The following is an 18,752-nucleotide window of genomic DNA, read 5'->3' as shown; positions in this document are numbered from 1 at the left end:
CATCCCCACATCCTTACTCTACCTACTGACCCATTGCTTTGCCCCATTTAAGAAAATTCCTTGAGAGACCTGAGAGTTCTCTAATTCCTCACCTCCATTCTTTCCTGAGGACTACCTTCTCTACCAAGGTCACTAATGACTTCCAAGTACTTAAATTCAATGGCCAATTCTCAATTCTGATCTTATTTGACCTGTAGCTTTTGGCACAGTTGACCACTACCTCTTCCTAGATGCACTTTCTCCAGTTGGCTTCCAGGACCCTGTATTCTTCTGATTTCCCTTCTTCCTCACTAACTCTTTCTTCCTTTCTCCTTTGCTGGTTTTCTTCTCATCTTCCTGACCTTTCAATGTTGGCATGCTTCCGGGCTCAGCCCTCTCATTATCTGTACTTTCATTCATGGTGATCTCAGGCAATATTCATAGTTGTAAACATCATCTATATGCTGACATCTCCCAAATCACTTCTCCAGCCTAGATCTCTTTATGAAATTTAGGTTTATAAATCTAGCAGCATACTTGTCTTCGCAAATCTAAAGTTTCAAAATGTATTCCCAACTCTTCCCACAAATCCATTTCCCCTACAACTTTCCCCATTTCAACACATGGCATTCTAGCTTTTCTATTCTTAAGGCCCAAGTCTTCAGAACATTATTTATTCCTTTGATTCACACCTAACAACCATCTAATAGCAAATCATATTAGCTATGCCTTCAAAATATCCAAAACCAACCACTTTGCAATGGCTTCTGACTTGTCTGCATGTTTCTGCTTTTGCCTTCCCATGGCCTATTTTTAACCCAGGAGCCAGAATATAATTTTTTTTAAGTGTAAATAAGACTATAAAAACAGAATGCTGAAAACTCTCCAACAGCTTCTCTTTCACTCACAGTAAAAGTCAGAATATTTAGAGTGGTCTGCAAGGCCCTAGGCAATTTGCACCATTTCCCCATTTTGTCCCTGGTCTCATCTGTTCTCCTCTTTTGGCCTTTACTCTGTTCCAACCACTGTAGTTTCCTTGCTAATCTTGATACACCAGACAGACTCCTGTACCAAGGCAAGTGCAGTTTCTATTTTCTTTTCCTAGAATGCTGTAAGTCCAGATCTCATGAGGTTCATTGCTTCATTTCCTAATGAGACCTTCTCTAATTAGCCTAGCTCAAATTGCAGCCTCCTCACACCTGCCCTGTACTCCCTTATCCCCCTTGCCTAAGTTTTTTCCACAGCATTTACCACAATTTAACATACTATATTTTAATTGTTTCCTTGTTGTCTGTCTCCTTTACAAGAATGATGTTTACATGAAGACAGAATTTTTTTATGGGGTCTGTTTTGTCCACTGCTAATTCCCCAGCATAGACAGCAGGGCGTGGCACGTGCTTTATTTTATGGGTAATTTGTTAAGAGCAGTTCATGATAGCATAGAGCTACCTGTAAACCTAGGAAATTTCAATTCTATTTTCATTATAATACTCAGATTACTTAAACTGTTTAAAATAAGTAAGTTTTTTTAACTCTTGTCTTATTGGTTCAAGTTATTTGCCGTAGTCTATCAAATGCCTTTCAGTATAATTGACTTGCATACTTTATGACTCTTGAACAAGAGGTACTTAGATTGCTAATTGCTAAAAAGATTACATAATTTTCCTGCCTGCAACCATAGTTTGCCCCTCCCAACCGAGGTATTCTGTTATTAACCTGGGGGTAATGTTTGTCACTCTTAGCCGCTTGGTTTCTGTTATAAAACATCCAGGGCAAAGGTGATGTCATTTAAAATGTAATTTTGTTGTTTTAGTCCGTTGAAATATTATTGCCATGCTGAAAAATAATAACTGAAAAATGCACGTCACAACCAGACACGGAATGGGTCAAACTCGCCCTTAACATACCTCAGTGATTTAAGTCATTTGCAGAGATGGCTATGTCCCTGATCATAGATGCCCAGGGAAAGCTATTTTCATTTTACAGAGACTCCAGGGAAGGAAAGAACATTGCCTTCTTTCGGGGCTATTAGTTATCTTGTATCCACCATATAGATAGAAGTCAAGATTAGTAGGAAAATATATGAGTGAAAACTTAACAGCTGGGTCAAAATGGCCATCCTAATCACTGATTGAACTTCAGGTCTATTTTTAATTCCTTTGAAAGTATGCAGAAGTTGTTCAATATCAGTAGATTCTTTTGAAGGTTACAGTGAAACAGGCAAAAACCAAATCCTAAATTGCAAAGGATCTCCTATCCTGCCAAAGATACATGTTAATTAGTAGAATAAAGGTATGGTTAGATGATTTTAATATCTGGCTCTTGGAACTGATATGATGGTGGGGGTGGTTGTTTTTTTTTCAATAATGAATTATCATTGGCAAAAGACAGGAATCATTTTCAAACTTTCCTCACAGAGTTAGTAAAGGTTTTAGTTCCACCTATTACTGATAAGGAAAGGGTGCATATTTAAAATCATTTAGTGGTAACGTATAAGTTTTGTGAGGTAATGTATATCATAATGTACTATCTTATTACAGAGAATAAAATATATTTAGTTCCGAAAGAAGGTATGGGTTGGCACAAACAGGGGGCACTTTTCTCACAGGAAAAAAACGCAGTGCAGAAAAAAAGAAAATCCAAAGACAAAAGTAATAGAGAAAGCGTCTGCAGATAACATATAGATAGCCCTGCAACAACAGGTTGGAAACATTCTGTTTTCCACTTCTGGGTGAAATAGCACTACAAATGTTTTATTATTGTTTTTCTGTGGGTAGCGAGTGAAAAATTGTTTTGTAAGCAATGAAAATATGATAATCTCCATGTTACTTCTTATCTTTATGTTTCTAATTTCAGATCACCTTCCCCTTCCAGAGGGAGTTAGCGATGCGATGGCTTTAATGTCTGTTTTAGCTGCAAAACTCAAATGTTCACTTTCTGTTAGAAAATCTAAAGCAGGTGGTATACAATTTCTCGTGATTCTTTAAAGGCAAGTAAATTTGAAGCTCAAATGTGGGTAGGTTAAGCTGAAGTCATAATCTTAGTGACATCTTCCTGAATAAAAAGAAAAACCTTTCTTTTGTAATACAATTATCTGTGCAGCTGTAGCTCTCAATTGCATCATTGCCATAATCATTATAGCCTCATTTTCATTAGCTTTTGTTTCAAATCCAAAAATAGTTTTTTTGTTGTTTTGACTCTGATTTGGATTTTCAATAGAAAGTAAAAGATGTGAAAACGAAGTGGTAGCAGCTAAACCAGGGATATAAGCCACTGCATTGCTGATCTCAGAAGGCATCTGGTCTGGAAGGAGGAGACCTGAATTAAAGGAAAAGGGCTCTGGTTCTTAAACTCTTAGGGAATATCATGTGACTCAGGGCTCTCTCTCGCGCTCTCTCTCTCTCTCTTTTTATTTTCCCCATTTTTCTCAACCCGATAAACTTGTTCAAAAAAATCATAAAATCAAGACTGGGGGTGAGAGATTGATGCTATAAGTTCTTCTGTGGGATTTTTAATGCTTTTCTGCATTATTTCCTGAGCAAAGTTCTATTCCTCTTTACCAAGTGAGATTACTTGAAAGGGCATTGCACAGTGCTGGACTACATAAGTAGGTGCTTAATTTTACTGGCGCACATGGGCAAGGAATGAAAATAATAGGATCCTGAGCCCAGTGGAAATGCTCTTCTTGATCATGCCTTAGCTCACATGTGTCCCCATTTGAAGGACAACAGACCTTAGTCAGAATCCACGCAGTACAGACCAGCCCCTACAGGGTCAGCATCACCTGATGAAGTAGATGGTTAATATCTGCTGGAATAGACAGCAATAAAACAATGGCAATAGGTGAATTTCAAAGCCTTATCATATCAGTTTCATCTCAAACACATTAGCCTCTTATGACTGTTTCCTCTATGGACATAGAACATATCCATATGATGTTAATTGTATTGTATTTTCTCAGAATAACTAATAAACTCATGTGACATGATGAAATGTTGCAAATATGCTTTGATGGGGCCTAAAAAGGGAAACAATAGATCTCTTGTGTCCTTTTTTTCCCTCTTGTTGTCATTTGTCAGTAAAATCTACGAAGGAAGGAATTTCCTCTCTCTTCCTTTTAATTTATTATTTTATTTTCAAAATTCACCTCTGGGAATGCTCCCTTAATGAACATTACTCAATGGGGTAAAGACATTCTAAATCTTGCCAGGCCTTTCATCAAAGGGGTCTTTTTAATTATTTGCCAAATGCAAGAAAGCAGATGATCTGAAATTTAGCTAACCCCTTCTGAAAGTCACACTTAGAAATCACAGCTCAGCACAAGGCATCTGCATACTTCACCTGTATGTTGCAGAAGGAACCAATAACATCCTTTGTGCCTCTAGTATTTGTCCACATCTTTGTCCTGTTTCCCATTGAACCACCCTCAAGGTGGCTTTAAAGAAGTGACTCATCCTAAGTAAGCTATAAGAAAATGGGAGAGGGGTCCGTTTGCAGGATGGGGTTGCTGAGCAGCTTCCTGACAATTCTGATTTCGGCCACCATTCGTCCTCAGAGAGGACCACTCTCAGACCTTCCATGAATGCCTCTCGAGAATCTGTTTCAGGCACTTCCAGGCTCTGGATTGCGATGGTTGTTGCCTGACTTTGTGTCTATTGCCTGACTGTGGCTAAGAGCATGATGATCTGTCGTCTGTCTCCCACAAGCTCAGGGAATAGTGGAAGGTAAGGATCTCATGCCAAAGGAACGTGAAAACTATGCTTTTCTTTCGTCCATATGACAGCTCATAAATTCCATGTCCCCTAAGAATAACACAGTGGAATTATGAAAAGTATATTAAATTTAAACTTCAAAAAGAGATCTTCATTTACTGTCCTTTTAATAGCGGGCCTTAAATACAGTATAGACATCCTATGTTTCATTCATTACATAATCCATCACTGTCACTTTGATTCAACCATTTATTTGACAGCACTTGATTATACATATATGCGCGCACACACACAATACAGTTCAGAAATTAAATTTTGAAAACAGCACAAATTGCAATATACAGCAGCAGAATAAAAAGTTAACAAGGTCTACTGGGGCCATTATAAGCCACTAGTTAGAACAGTTTGAATGGGAAAACTGAATATTAGGGAAGGGAAAAAAAAACCCAACATTATAGCCTGTTTGGACATTTATATGTTCATATGTTGCTAAATTAACTTTATCTCTAGTTGCTTGCCAAGTAACTCTACTACCTCGACTCTAGCCAAGATCCTGGATTTAATTAACATAAAAATGACTGAACGAAACAGCTCAAAATCCGTGGATAGAAAAATCAGACAAGTCATACTACTAACAAAACAGTACCTGGCACAGTGAAAACACCATGAAAGATAATGATCTTTTTTTTTTGATTGTTTATTGTCTGTGTCGCATTCTTTGTCCCATTTAATATTTATAACCCAATGGACTTGATTTGATTAGCACACCCATAAAACAGTTGAGGAAAACTGAGGCCCAGAGGGATTACATAGCTTGCTCAAGGTCATGCAGCTATTGAAAACGAGCTGGGATTTCCCCAAAGCAGGCTGGGTCCTGAGGTTATACTTTAATCATCATATATTACTGCTTCCTTAGGCACTTCTAATTGCCTGACTATATCATAGGCATGATTCTTACACATTTGGCTCTCTGGCTTTGTAGCCTATAGAAAATAAGTATATCTGAGTCAGAAATTGAAGGTAAAACAGATTAGCTTCCACCCCTATCAAGAAATAATACTTATAATTTAGCCAACAAATAATAAATATTAGTTATAGAATTTATATTTGGGTTATCTTAAATAGAAGTATAAGATAGCATATTAATTGATTATTCAAGATGATGACCTGGAGTCTGCCTCTAAAAAAATACATTCAACTTTAAGCAGTTTGCAAGGAGATAATCCATTATAGAAATATTGATTCCTGAAATTTCTTTAAAGGTGGGGGTGACAGATGTCTGTGCATGTATGTGAAACTCAGAAGGGCTAAACTACATTATCTGGAAGATTTGCTTTTTCGTGGAGCACGTCATTCCTTGATGGGGCTAGATATTTGGGGTGCTACTATTAAAAGTTACAAAGATCCCAGATTTAGTAATTATGACACTCAACTTAGTTTCTCTAAAACTTAAGGCCTAACCTAGTTGTTGAAGAGCCTTTTGTTTGTTGGCAAATTCTTGATCCATTGGTACATTGGCAGACACATCTCATTTGTTATCATCACCTAAGGAAGGTCTTATCTCTGAAGAAAGTGTCCAGCAGTACTCCAAAGTGTTGTGTTTAAGAAAAGATGGGTAGTAATAGAATTCCACATCCTGTATCTAAATCTGTTTTCTAGGCAAACTTGATAAAGCCTCCAACTGTGATGTAGCAGCCTTAAATGTAAAACTGCACTAATCATATCTGCTGTTCCTCTGGGTGTTTTTTTTTTTTTTTACATCTTTGCTTTATAATCAGCAAATAACATTCTAGAAATTAACAATCATGCTTATGGAACTATTTCCAATCTTGTCTTTTCCTGTGAAACATAAAAACAAGCCTTTTCCCAACTTCAAGCATAGGCTGAAAGAAAATTTCAAAATTTAAAATAAGTTAATTTTGTGCAGGCTGAATAACACAGTTGCATCAGGGTCACCTTGTTCCCTGTGTTAGTGTTTTGATTATCCAGACCTTCACAAGAAAGGTCTGTATGGATCTGAAATATATTTATTTATGTTAAATATATTTCTGAAAATGTAATTATCAACATGTAGGTAGAAGTGTTGACACTAAAACTTCAATTTTTTTTTTTTTTTGGCATGGGCAGGCTCTGGGAATCAAACCATGTCTCCAGCTCAGCAGGCGATAACTCTGCCACTGAGCCACCATTGTACCGCCCAATTTATCTAATGTCTTAAAGATAAAACTCCACAGACAATACATACCTCACAGTCTATTGCTTATCAATGTAAGTGGTATCTTTAAGCAAATAGTATGTATCATAGTATAATTTCTTTACTTCCCTGTTAGGATAACCTTTGTTAGTCAGTAAAAATGGAGTAAGAGCTGCTAAGAAGTCAGATTTCCTCCATTTTGAATTGTTTGCCTCACATTGTATATATTTTTTGTATTTACACATTGGAGGTTTATGCTCTCTTTTTCCCATGCCTGACCAAATACTTAGCTCAAATATGCTACAGAAATGATGTGACTCTTTCAGCTTCCCTCCAGAAAGTAGAGACCACACTCTCTGTACCCACCCACAAAGTTTCCCACCTTCTCTGTGTGTCACCACAGTGGACACCTGCTCACACATTCCAAGCACTGTACAGGAGTCACAAGTTTCTAAGGCTCCCAGCTCCAGCTCAGCAGTTTCCTGCTCTGATGGGGCAAAAGAAAGGTTTTCTGTCCTCTGTATATCTGCAGTTCTGCCATGACTGCAGAGTTGCAAGAGGTTAGCTCAGACTGAGAATCTCATCAGATACTGTCTTCAGAAAACTTTAAGTGGAACATCCAGCATGCAGATCACTCAACCTGATACAGAGAGGCAGCAAGGCAACGTGGCTCCTAACACTGATATAGCTTGTACCATTGTCAAAGCCAAATTAATTCACTGAGGCCATGTGAATTTGGCGGTTGTTAGTTCCTGAGAAAAATTTAATAACTTGAAGGAGAAGAGGGTTGTCACAAGAAGAGAAATGAGTCTAGTGCATGTCATAAAGGCTTACTCTATCCTTGGGAAATGGAATCTTTAATCTATAGGGGAAAGGAAGCCAAATGTGGAGAAAATATTCTCTAGCCATTGAACAGTATAAAGAAAATAAATCATAATAGGACTTCATATCCCCTTCCCTATTTCTTTCATTCCCCCCTTTTACTAATTTTATAATTAGTAAAAAAAGAGGAGGAAAAAAAAGTTCCTGCAATTTAGTAAGACATATACAAGTATAGAGTCAGGAGCTTTAGGAAGTAGTAAATTAAAGCAAATTAATCACTTCTTTTTTTATATATGCACAGTGAAGAGTGCTTGCAGCTTAGTATTGGAAGAAATTCCTTACCATCCTAACCACAGAATTGTTGAACTATGTGGTCTTTTTAGTGTCCAGTCCTCTTCAAAACCATTGTTAAAACAATATAAAAATTATCAACATGTGCTAATCCAAGAGTAAAGTTCAGCTTCAGTGTTATAGCAGTATTCATTTGAACTAATGGTACAGCTTAAGTGAAATTTGACTGAGAAACTACAATTACTTGTAATAATTTCCTACATGTCAGAAAAGAAAACACACAGTCATTTTAGGGTGTTGAACTGATCCCCCATCACTACTATCTTTCCACTCCTGTGACTAGTTTGTGAATGCTTGGGAAGGTACTGATTTATAATATTGTTATCATCTGTTCAATTCCTGACAAGTGCATTTTATTATGACACTTTTGAACTGTTGAGCAGAATTTTAGCAGTGTGGAAAGGTGGAAATGCTTTTGTAAAGCTACTTGATTTTGAGGAAGCCAGCTTCCTAGGGAAGCCGTTATGGAGAAGACCTAATCTGCCCTGTGTAGATCCTATAAGTATGTACTATCTTAAAAACAATAGATTGACTACTTCAGCAAGGTGATCAAGGCTTATCATCAGTAATGTCAAGTTGATACTACATACCCTTGATATGGAGTGATGAAAATGGCACTTTACTTCTGTGGTCTTACTCCTAAAAGACCATGATATAGTCTAATCATGAGAAAAACATCTGACAAACTCTAATTGAGGGACATTCTACAAAACACCTGATGAGCACTCCTTAAAACCACCAAAGTCATGTCTGAAAAATTGTCACAGCCATGAGGAGCCTAAGAAGCAGTGACAACTAAATACAATGTGTAATCCTAGATGGGACCCTGAAGCCAAAAAAGCACATTAGATAAAATTTAAGGAAATGTGACTAAAGTATTCACTTCAGATAAAAACAAAAAAACCCCACATTGTTCTATCATGCAGTTATATTGCTTGCAGCAAAACATAGAAGAATGTCAGATTTTGCATCCAGGATGGCAGTGACCTAATCAATGTGTGATATTTTCTGTGACTTAGTTCATTTGATATATGTGCTACTTGCTAAACATTAAGGACATGGCAAAAATTTTGCTTAATTTTCTTCTTTTCTGCTTGATAGTTTCTCTTTCAAGGCAAAGATATGCAGGGTTTCCATATGCCAAGAATGAATGGTGTTCTCAAGGACCGTTAGAGAGCAATTGTTTAGAATTTGGTTACATATCCCTATAATACTTGTGTGATATGACTGTCACATATCAAATTGACACTAACTGTTCTTTAAAACTTATATATGACCCTTAATTTTGGCAATGAACAGCTGTGCAAACTTAAGTGTAAATTTTATTTTTAAAATACTGATATCTGGTCCCAAGTCCCAAGTGTTTCAGTTTGATTTTAAACTCAGCACATAATTCTGATGTGATTCCAGGATGGAGGCATGGGGAGCCACCAGTCTAGTATAGTCTATGGATAAATGTCCCTAAAGTCCTTTCGAGGACATCCAAGCCATGTTTCCCCTAATTGCTACCTTGGCCACTGAATGAGAGTTTCTGCCTTCCTCCTTTACATATAGTAGCTGATAGCAGGACATTCCTAAATTAATGCTTCTAGCAGTATTTTCTGTTTCCTGAAGTAGAAGCATCTGGGATTAATCAAACCCTTCATTTTATAGAAAAGGAAGTGTCTTGCTTAGGTTTGTCTAGACTCAACTCCTTGATCACTTCCTTTATGACATTCCTGGAGACACGGAGGGTAGGTTGTACTCTTCTTATATTCTTCAAACCGCCACAAACTTTTACTGTCTTTTCATTCTCTGGCCCACTGTGATCATGACCACATCCCCAAGCCTTTTGCTCCTGGAGCCCAAAAAGGATCCTTCAGAGACACCTCAGGGGTGAAAAGGCTTTAGCATCTGCCCATGTAGGATAATTTCTAGCAAAACTAGAAATAAATGGAAAGCAAGCAGGAGCAAATGCATACATACATCCTTTCACCAGACTGGTACATTTTAACATTGCTTTGGCCTTCCAGATATTTTAAGTATCTATAATATAATCTGCATGCACTATCCTTTGTAGTTTGAGTTAATGTTTTCTTCAAAAATAAAATGCATATTTCTTGTAAAAAACAAATCAATGAAAGATTAGAGGTGAGAAAAATTGACGTAAAGAGATTCTCTTTTCTCTTAGGATTGTCACTATAGGAGCACATGGTGTTTTTCCAGTTATGCAGATCAGAGGTGGGGGAAGGAGAATGTACATAAATAAATGTTCTGGGGCTTCCTTCATCATCTAGTCCAGCTGGAAATTGTCTGAATGGGAAGTGCCCTGCCCGGGATTGGGCAGTCCCCCGACCAAACTGAGTACCCTAATAGGGCCACAATCTGGCAGGACCTGTTTTACTCAGGACTGATACTTCTCTGATTTCCCAATTTCAGTTTTTTCCGAGCTGGGACCACTATGTTTTTCTCTGTTTGAATCATGATATTATTGAATCATATTTTTTTTACAAATGCTTATTTTGGCATTGGGCCATGAGGGATTGACCGTGTGGAATTTAATCCCATTTCTCTTCCCTCTTATAAAATAATTCCAGTTGTAATGTAGGATTTTGATTTCGGGTCCCATTTTCTAGCCAGTTTTTTCCAGACTGTAACTTATACTGAGGCCATGCCATGTTACAGAAAAATACCACCTTTTCCTTTTTCATTGATTCGTAGATAAACATAGACCAATTATATATTCTTAAATATATTTATAGTTAAGAATAAAATATATTCTTAAAATATATTTTAAGAAGCTGTAGTCATTTAATACTGTTAATATTTCCCATAGTTGTATCTTTCAGCACACTAAAACAAAGTGTACCCAGAATCAAACACAGATAGCCTTACGCTTGGTAGACAAGGATTCTATACCAGAATGGATCAGTAAAACCAGGCTCAGAACTTCAGAACCAAAACATGAGCACTTGAGTGATTAACCCTTATAAACCTAGGACCTGCATGCAGTAACCAAACCGGGCTAAGGTGGGACTCAAAGCCACAGTCTTAATCAACAGCAGATAGCCAGAAAACCAGAACCAATGAGCAGGTTTTGCAAAAGAACAGGCAAAGTTACTTCCAAAAGACATCTGTACCTGGAACTGTTTCCCCTCTCAAAATGAAACTGAGCTGTAGGGTCTACGACACCTGTGGGAACCGGAAAGAGTCCTAGCCATCGAGCCTCTAGGCTAAACCAGTCTAGGTGGACATGCAGACTTGCTGGCTGGAAATCTCTGTCCCACGGGGACCATGGAGCCTAGGGCAGGGGTCTCTAAGACCACTGTCCCATCTGGGTTACCAAATTGTTACTGCCCAAAGCAGGCCCATTGCCCTGTGCACACAGAAGTCAATGATATGATGCCAGAATTTGGGGAAAAGAAAGTTTATTACGAACAGCTCCATAAGGAGATAAGAGGTAAACCTCAGATATGTCGCCCCCCAAAAAAGGGCTCCGGGGGGTGGGGGTTATACCCTTTGGTGAAGGTGTCTTAAGGGAGTAGATAAGGATAGGGTGAGATGACGTGGACTAAGAGACAGGCAAAAGTGGAGCATATGTAGTTCCGAATCATGCTACTTCATATGCTGCATGTTCAAAAATGGCAGCTTAGCATGGTCAGTGAGTATGATTTTTACTATTATAATTAGACAAGGGTGATTTAATAAGGCCAGGGTTTCTCCAGACTGAGCCTGCCCTAATGGCTAGAACTGGCCAGAACTGGCTTTAGCAGGTGCTGCAAAAGGAGAGGAAGGAGTAGCTTTTCTTGATGAAGCAAGCTTCCTCTGAATAAGCATGAGGAGGCAGGAGCTTAAACAAAGGATATGCCAACTTCTACAAACCCCTAAAGGAGGTGCTATTCCAGTGGAAAAGTGGGTTACTTGCGTTGGTTTCATAACTCACTTGGTCTGCTGTGGGATTTTTAATAGATTCCTGGGAAGTTCTGATGTGCAAGAAAAGTGAGAATTGCTGGTTTAAAGGTACTTGATTTCTGGCCTATTTCACAAGGCCCAAATGTAAAGAATGTTGAGGTGACTTCAGGGTTATAAGTGATAACATCACACTTTCAATAAATAAGTAGACTGGAAGAGTTTGCCTTCTTCATACCTGAGATTGCTGAACTTCAATATGTCCCAGTCAGTCCAGCAAGTATATAGGTTATTATTTAAAAACCATCTCACTAAGGATTTGATTATCCAGACTGCCAGGAAATGCTTGACCACATGCAAACTGTCATGGGGTCTGCAACCAACAGATGTCCTTTTTAAGCACCTGTTGGAGTGAGCTCAGTCACTTGGCCCTTTAAATGGGATGGAGTTTTAATTTTCCAAAAGTAGTTAACCAGTTGGAATGTTAGAAATGCACATTTGCTGCCTGTGTTCCATTCTAGCAAAACATCTCCCAAGTTACCGCGTCAATTTCTTTCTTGTGTAGTTAACGTGAAAAGTCCACAAATGCATTAGAATTGATGAGAAGCCTTATTAACAGAAGTTCATTTGGAGGAGTTGATTTTACATAATCAGCCAATAATGAAAAGCAGTGTTATTTTCACCATCTGAAGAGTCTGTGAAAGATCGACTTCTTAAAAACTCGAAATGTGCTTGTAAATTAAGAACACTGAACGCTGGCCTAGAAAGTTGTTCCACATTTTTCCCAAGTAGGGAACCTAAATTAGTGTTTGACCGTAATGGAATAGCTCATATGTTACATAGCTTAACGCCAAACATGCCTGTGGATTGCTATGCAGAAACTGACATAAGCAAGTTGTGTTAGGACCATTACCTCAAATGCGTTCATCACTGCTATCTATAGTATAGTACCGCATCAGACGCTGCCTGGTTGAAGGTCACGGGTTACACATAGCTGTTCAAATACTTTATTTCTGAGACAGCTGAATTACTCCCTGACCTGACTTTAGTGAGTGGGAAGATCATCTTCATTTTCATGCCTTCCTGCCCTTTCTAAAAATAGTAAGGCCTTTGACAAGGAGATATTTTAAGCAGCTCATATTCACTTGTCTCATCAGAAGCAGCTTATTTGAGCCACTTGCATGTGTCAGATTTGCATGTGTACAGAGTGGGGCTTCAGGAACAGGTCTTCATGCTTCTCCACACCACTCCTATAAGAAATGTGCACACACAAAGACCCGTTGATTGCTAGCTGAGAGTTTTGGCTCCGAGTCAGTGGGTAAACATAAAGGAAAGGAAGACACTCTTTAGGAATGTGGCTATGCTTCTGAAATCATCCATTTCAGACATTTGCACATCCGTCCTCTGCTTTTCGGATCTGTTTTCAGCAAACCTGGCTGTGATTTTGCTCTAGAGACCTCAATGATCTTGCCACTTTTAATAAATATTTATAGGAGCTGCCAGCCTGTGGATAAGGGGAACTAATGAGAAACTGTCATCCAAACTCTGAACGGCAAAAACAAAACCAAGCAAAACAAAAACATCCCAAACAAACCCAAAACAGAACAACTCAAACGATCTGTGCCCACAAGAAGACGCATAGAAAAATACCAAGATATAACTTTGCTTTAACTGGATTTATCAGTCACATTCTGGCATGCAGTGGGTATATTGTATTTTTCTACTTTGAAAAAAAAAAGTGCAAATATATGTTATTCTGCACAGCTGGGGCCAAAAAATCATGAGTGTGAGAAAACACAGACTCTAAAAGCAAGATGGAATTTAAGCAGGTAAACCCTGTGTCACAGTCATGTCATTCCGGTACAGTTGAACGCAGTACTCGTGTTTGCACCTCTAAGAAATTTCCATTTTTTCGCATCAAAAAATCCAGATACGAAGCTGAAGCTGCTTTCTTCGCCAACCTGAAGCTGTCTGATTTCAACATCATTGACACCCTTGGAGTTGGAGGTTTCGGACGAGTGGAACTGGTAGGTGATTGTTCTTTAAATGCTTTTGAAAGACTGACTTCCTTTTTTCCTCCTAGATAAAGATTTCACTCTTTTCTCTTTTGCATCATTAATTGCTCTTATTACACTCAGTATCACATACTTTCATATTGGCATGTCACAGCTTGCAACAGTTTAAATGGGCTGCATTATGCAGTCAATAAACTGAAAATAAAATTACCCCCTCATTTTAAATGAAAGGTAAACATATTTACTTAATGAGTCAGAAAGCACTTTTTATCCAGCTGATTTTCTAAATTTTTATTTACTTCCTTGGTTCTGAGCAGTGCTGACTAACTTAGTTAGGCATCTTATCTGCAATTATAATTTATAGGTATTATTTATCAACACATAAAAAGAGATGGAAGTCGTCATATACATATGTGGTATGTTTTAACTTTCTTACCGCTGCTTTAAAAAAAAGTATATGTTGCAGTAATTATTCGATTCTGTAGTTACAAGCACCTATTTAGATTATAGTGCTAACGGTCCAAGTATTTTATAGAGTATATTTCACACACACTTTTAGTATATATAGGGAAGTGTTGATGAAGATGATGAAAACATTTTGTCCAAGCTTACTCATCAAACACATTGCATGAACGTGGTGTGAACAAGACGGTAGCATACCCTTGTGCGTTTCTTTGAAAACTGAATTTAAAAACTAACATCTTACAACAAAAATAAGGGAACAAAAAATGTGTTCTGGTGACCGAGTTGCAGCATTCCGAGACTGTGTAGATATAAACTCTGTTTGAAAATGCTAATTCGTTTCTGCCCTTCTGCTAAACGTGGGAGAGGCCCTGACATCAGACACCAGTACAGTGTGTTAGGAACTCTCTGAGCTTGTGTACAGTGCAGTAAACACTGACCGCTGCCATCAGGGGACAGGAGAAAACCCCTACTATAAAAGTGGATTAGCCCAGTGCTATTTTTTATTTTAGTCCATTTGTGCTGCAGTGGGGGTATCTGACTTAGCAGACAGAAATTATTTTCATGAACAGTAGCCAAGAAGAGTTTAAAGCAATGTGTCTCATTGAATGTCGCATTATGTTCCCCTTAACAGTGGTTGGAGTATCCCAGTAATGCTATATTTCATTTAAAAATTCATCATGTGCCTTTAAAGATCTGAGTATTTTCAGTTACAGAAGTAAATATCAAATGGACTAGGAAAAAACTCTTGTTTCTCTGAATCCCACCAATTAATAGAGCCTTAGATTTATTTTTCAAGAACCATTGGTTTTATGGAGGGTTTTAACTGTCTCTATGGCTAATGAAGATTTATTAAGAGCATTATCCATGTACAGCTTTGCCCTGGAGATGTTGGGACATGTAAGCAGATCAGAGAATAGAACCCTGGCTATGAGTTTATTGTTCAGTGACATCAGTTAATATTTACGTCATTGTATGTATATAAGCCCCTCTCTGAAAGAAACAATATAAAGGATAGAATTCCCTAGAGATTGACTTGGGAACTATTTCTCATGGTTCCTTAATTATTATTTTTAAGGACTAGGCACAATAAAAGTACTGTTTCAGGTGACCCCCCCCCCCCCAAAAAAAAATCAACATTCCAAACTTTGTGGATTCCTAGAGGTCTGAGAGCTTTAAATTCGGGATCCTTAAGTTACCATTGAGATCTTTTATGAAATATATTAATTTATTTGGGATTTTTGAAACATCAAAAATAGTTCACAGACACTGAAACTGCATCTGGGGACCTCTGGTGGCCTGGGGGACTTCAAGCTGAACAATTAAATGCCAAGCTGACAGTGGAAAACTTCTAAAAATGTATCTCAAAAATGTGTGAGGAGGTGTAAACAACTACAGCCAAATTAGGGAAGGGTCAATGTGGGCAAATTAATAAAAGGTAGTATAGTTAAGAAAGAAAAACTCCAAGTAATCTGTGTATGTATGTGTTTAAGTATGTCTATGTGTATTTGAAGATACACATATTTATATATTTTTTCCATCCCAGGAGAGAGAGCAGGTAGTTCAGCCTCGTTTTCTTTTCATGGACATTACGTTTTACTCTTGTACAAGACATTTAGAGACTTAAGAAAACCATAGCTCCAAAAATGAATTTAGGTGAGAAATGAAGTCCAATTTTCAAAACTTTAGATCAATCTGTGAATGAAAAATTCCTAGCAGTTCATTAGCCAGGGAGAACTGACTCATGTCCTTAAGGGCACGTCATGAAGTGAAGTGCACATCCTTTGGTGTCATCTCACATTTCCCAAGCACAAACTTGGGGTCCGAATCAGAACCCCCAGGCTGTCTTTGCTGTCCAGTGTGGACCACAGTTTCAATGAATCACTGTCACCGCAGAGTCCATTGCTGTCTGATGTCATTGCTTACGGGGTATGAGAGAGACTCGTTCTGTGACTGCCTTCTTTTACAGGCATTTGGGGATGTCAGAATTGGGAGTTCTCCTCAACACGCTGTGTAATCACTAGCATTGTCGTCGTAGCATGTCAGGAATCCCCAGGAAGACAGTACCTCCTCCTCGGGAGGGGGACTCTACCTTCAAAGTGGCACTCGGGCCGTTCACAGTGAGGAAGAGGGTTTAGGCAGGGCCCGGCTTTGCTGTGACCACAGAAGTTTTCTTTTCACTCTCTTTGAGATGCGAGTGCTGCACACAGGATACTTTTATGGTGCTGGAGAATACTATCTTTGAGCAACACGACCTTCATATGGATTCATTTCACTTAGGTTTACAGGACGCTGACTGTGTTAACGTCATATATGTAGTACTTGCACTTCACACTACCAATCCTGAGTACATTTTGGTTAGCAGGGATGCGGATCAAGTAAGTAACATAACAGCAAAATAGAAGTTATGCTTTCATATAAGTGTTTCTAATTCCCCTAGCATAAGATCATAAGATTATAAAAACTCTGTAGTGGGATATGAAACATTGAGAAGTTTACATTTTTGAACCCCATTTCCTGTCACAGCTAAGAATTTAGTTTTCACCACTTTTCAAAATATAGATTATGTTTGTGTGAATTCGTACAGTGTGATAGACCCCTCAAAGATTTCTCAGCATTTCTTAATTTTTATGTTTATGTCAGATTAGATGCATCTTGATACTGGAGTATTTTTTCAGGCAGAAGAATTTCTAAGTAGTTTATTGCCAACTTTTAAATGTGAATATAATTTCAGTACATAGTACAAACATAAATATTTGTGGAAGGATGGGTACAGAAGCTAGGAGTAAAGATGTTATTTCTGTGGGAATTCTGCTCTTAAGCCATCCAGTCCATTTCATAAAAATATCTTAGCATGACTGATTTTAACCAGTTTTAATGTCAGACATGGCCTATATGTAAGCATTTCCTATGAGCAGTGAGTTTGTTGTATTTCTTTCCTTTGTTCTTTGGCTTTTACCATATTTTTTGCTTCTTTTTCTTAAAATTATTTTTAAGAAGGTGTTTTCAAACTTAGTCAGTGCTACCCATTTACAGTATGTTTCCAGAAGACCGCATTCCATTTATAATATCACTTTCCACAAAAGTACTCAGCTTTTATATATGGTTTACTCATTAAAGATCGAAGCACTGCCATACAATATCTATATAACCCTCTTAATTTACAGGTTAGGACCATAAAATATGGAGACTTTACATTTCATAAATGAAATAAGCCCCTTTGCTTTATGGTCACAATACTAATTTTACTCTGCTTTTGCACTTGTCAGAGAGTTGCTTGGTTTTGTTTGGTTTTTTGCTTGTTATTCAGAATACAAGAACACAAATCAAAGACAAACTTTGATTTATTCTGGATACGCTATGTGGTAAATATTAGATATTTAATCTACTTATTCAGCAATCTGAGTGCCTCCTATACCAAGGATGAAATACAAAAACAAAGATGCTGAAAATAGCCTTCTTCTCGGATTATATTTTTACTACCATAGTTATTATGTATCTATGTAGTGATCTCTTCTTCTGGGAGGTACAGTTTAATAGAAAACAACCCCTGCCTCTAGGAACCCACAGTCTGCTTACTGAGACAATCATATAAACTAATGAATAAATCCATTATCACAATATGGCCAACATGTGCTCTGTGCCTGGAGAAGAAAGACTTCTTAGAGGAGGTGACATTTCTAAGGCAGAGGGAGGATTGTAAAACATCAACATAAATAACTGAAGCAGTATGTTTACATAGTAGGAAAAATGAAATTCCTGTAGGGATAAAATCTTATTAAGACTAACTGAAATGATCATATCTTTCATTTGAAACCTGCTCTATAATCTTCTAGTTGCTTCCACATATAGTATATACTTTTGCCCTTATCACTGTCCTGAAAAGAGAATGCAGGATATGATTCACATTTTACAAGAAAGAAATTGAGAATAATGTTTATAAGAGGCCGAGGTCCATACAGTCATTGAAAGAGCTGTCATTAGTGCCTAGAACTTCTGAATTTTAACTAAAAGTGTTTTGCTATTCTTGCTTCTAAAAATATTTAGGTCCTTACCCCATCACAACCACCATGAAATCAAATGAGTGTTCCTATGTTATCACATGTACCCTGTTGCTTAAAAAAATTTTCAAGTAAATAAGAAACTGAATGAGACAGAAATCTACAGTAGATGGAGTGCCATGCCCTGTTCACCGCCCCCCTTCTGTGAACCTTTTGCTGGTCCTTCTTTATCAGCAAAATATCTGTAGAGGAAAAATCAGACAGTAACATGGAAGCTATAGCCTTGAGCTCTGGAATTAGATTTTCTAGATTCAGATCTTACAGTTAG

At 37.8% G+C, this 18,752-nt stretch overlaps 1 protein-coding gene across 3 annotated transcripts in view; it reads left to right on the top strand.

Annotated features, from left to right (window-relative positions):
- PRKG1 (protein kinase cGMP-dependent 1) overlaps window positions 1-18,752 on the top strand; it is a 1,184,353-nt gene that overhangs the window by 1,134,489 nt on the left and 31,112 nt on the right. For all 3 annotated transcript variants that reach the window (XM_077125297.1, XM_077125296.1, XM_077125298.1), the window contains one exon: window positions 13,877-13,973. In XM_077125297.1, the coding sequence (XP_076981412.1) occupies window positions 13,877-13,973 (97 nt within the window). The remainder of the gene's footprint in view (window positions 1-13,876; window positions 13,974-18,752) is intronic.

The sequence above is a fragment of the Tamandua tetradactyla genome, chromosome 13 (assembly GCF_023851605.1).
Source record: "Tamandua tetradactyla isolate mTamTet1 chromosome 13, mTamTet1.pri, whole genome shotgun sequence".
NCBI lineage: Eukaryota > Metazoa > Chordata > Mammalia > Pilosa > Myrmecophagidae > Tamandua > Tamandua tetradactyla.
This window is presented reverse-complemented; position numbering and strand designations above follow the sequence as displayed.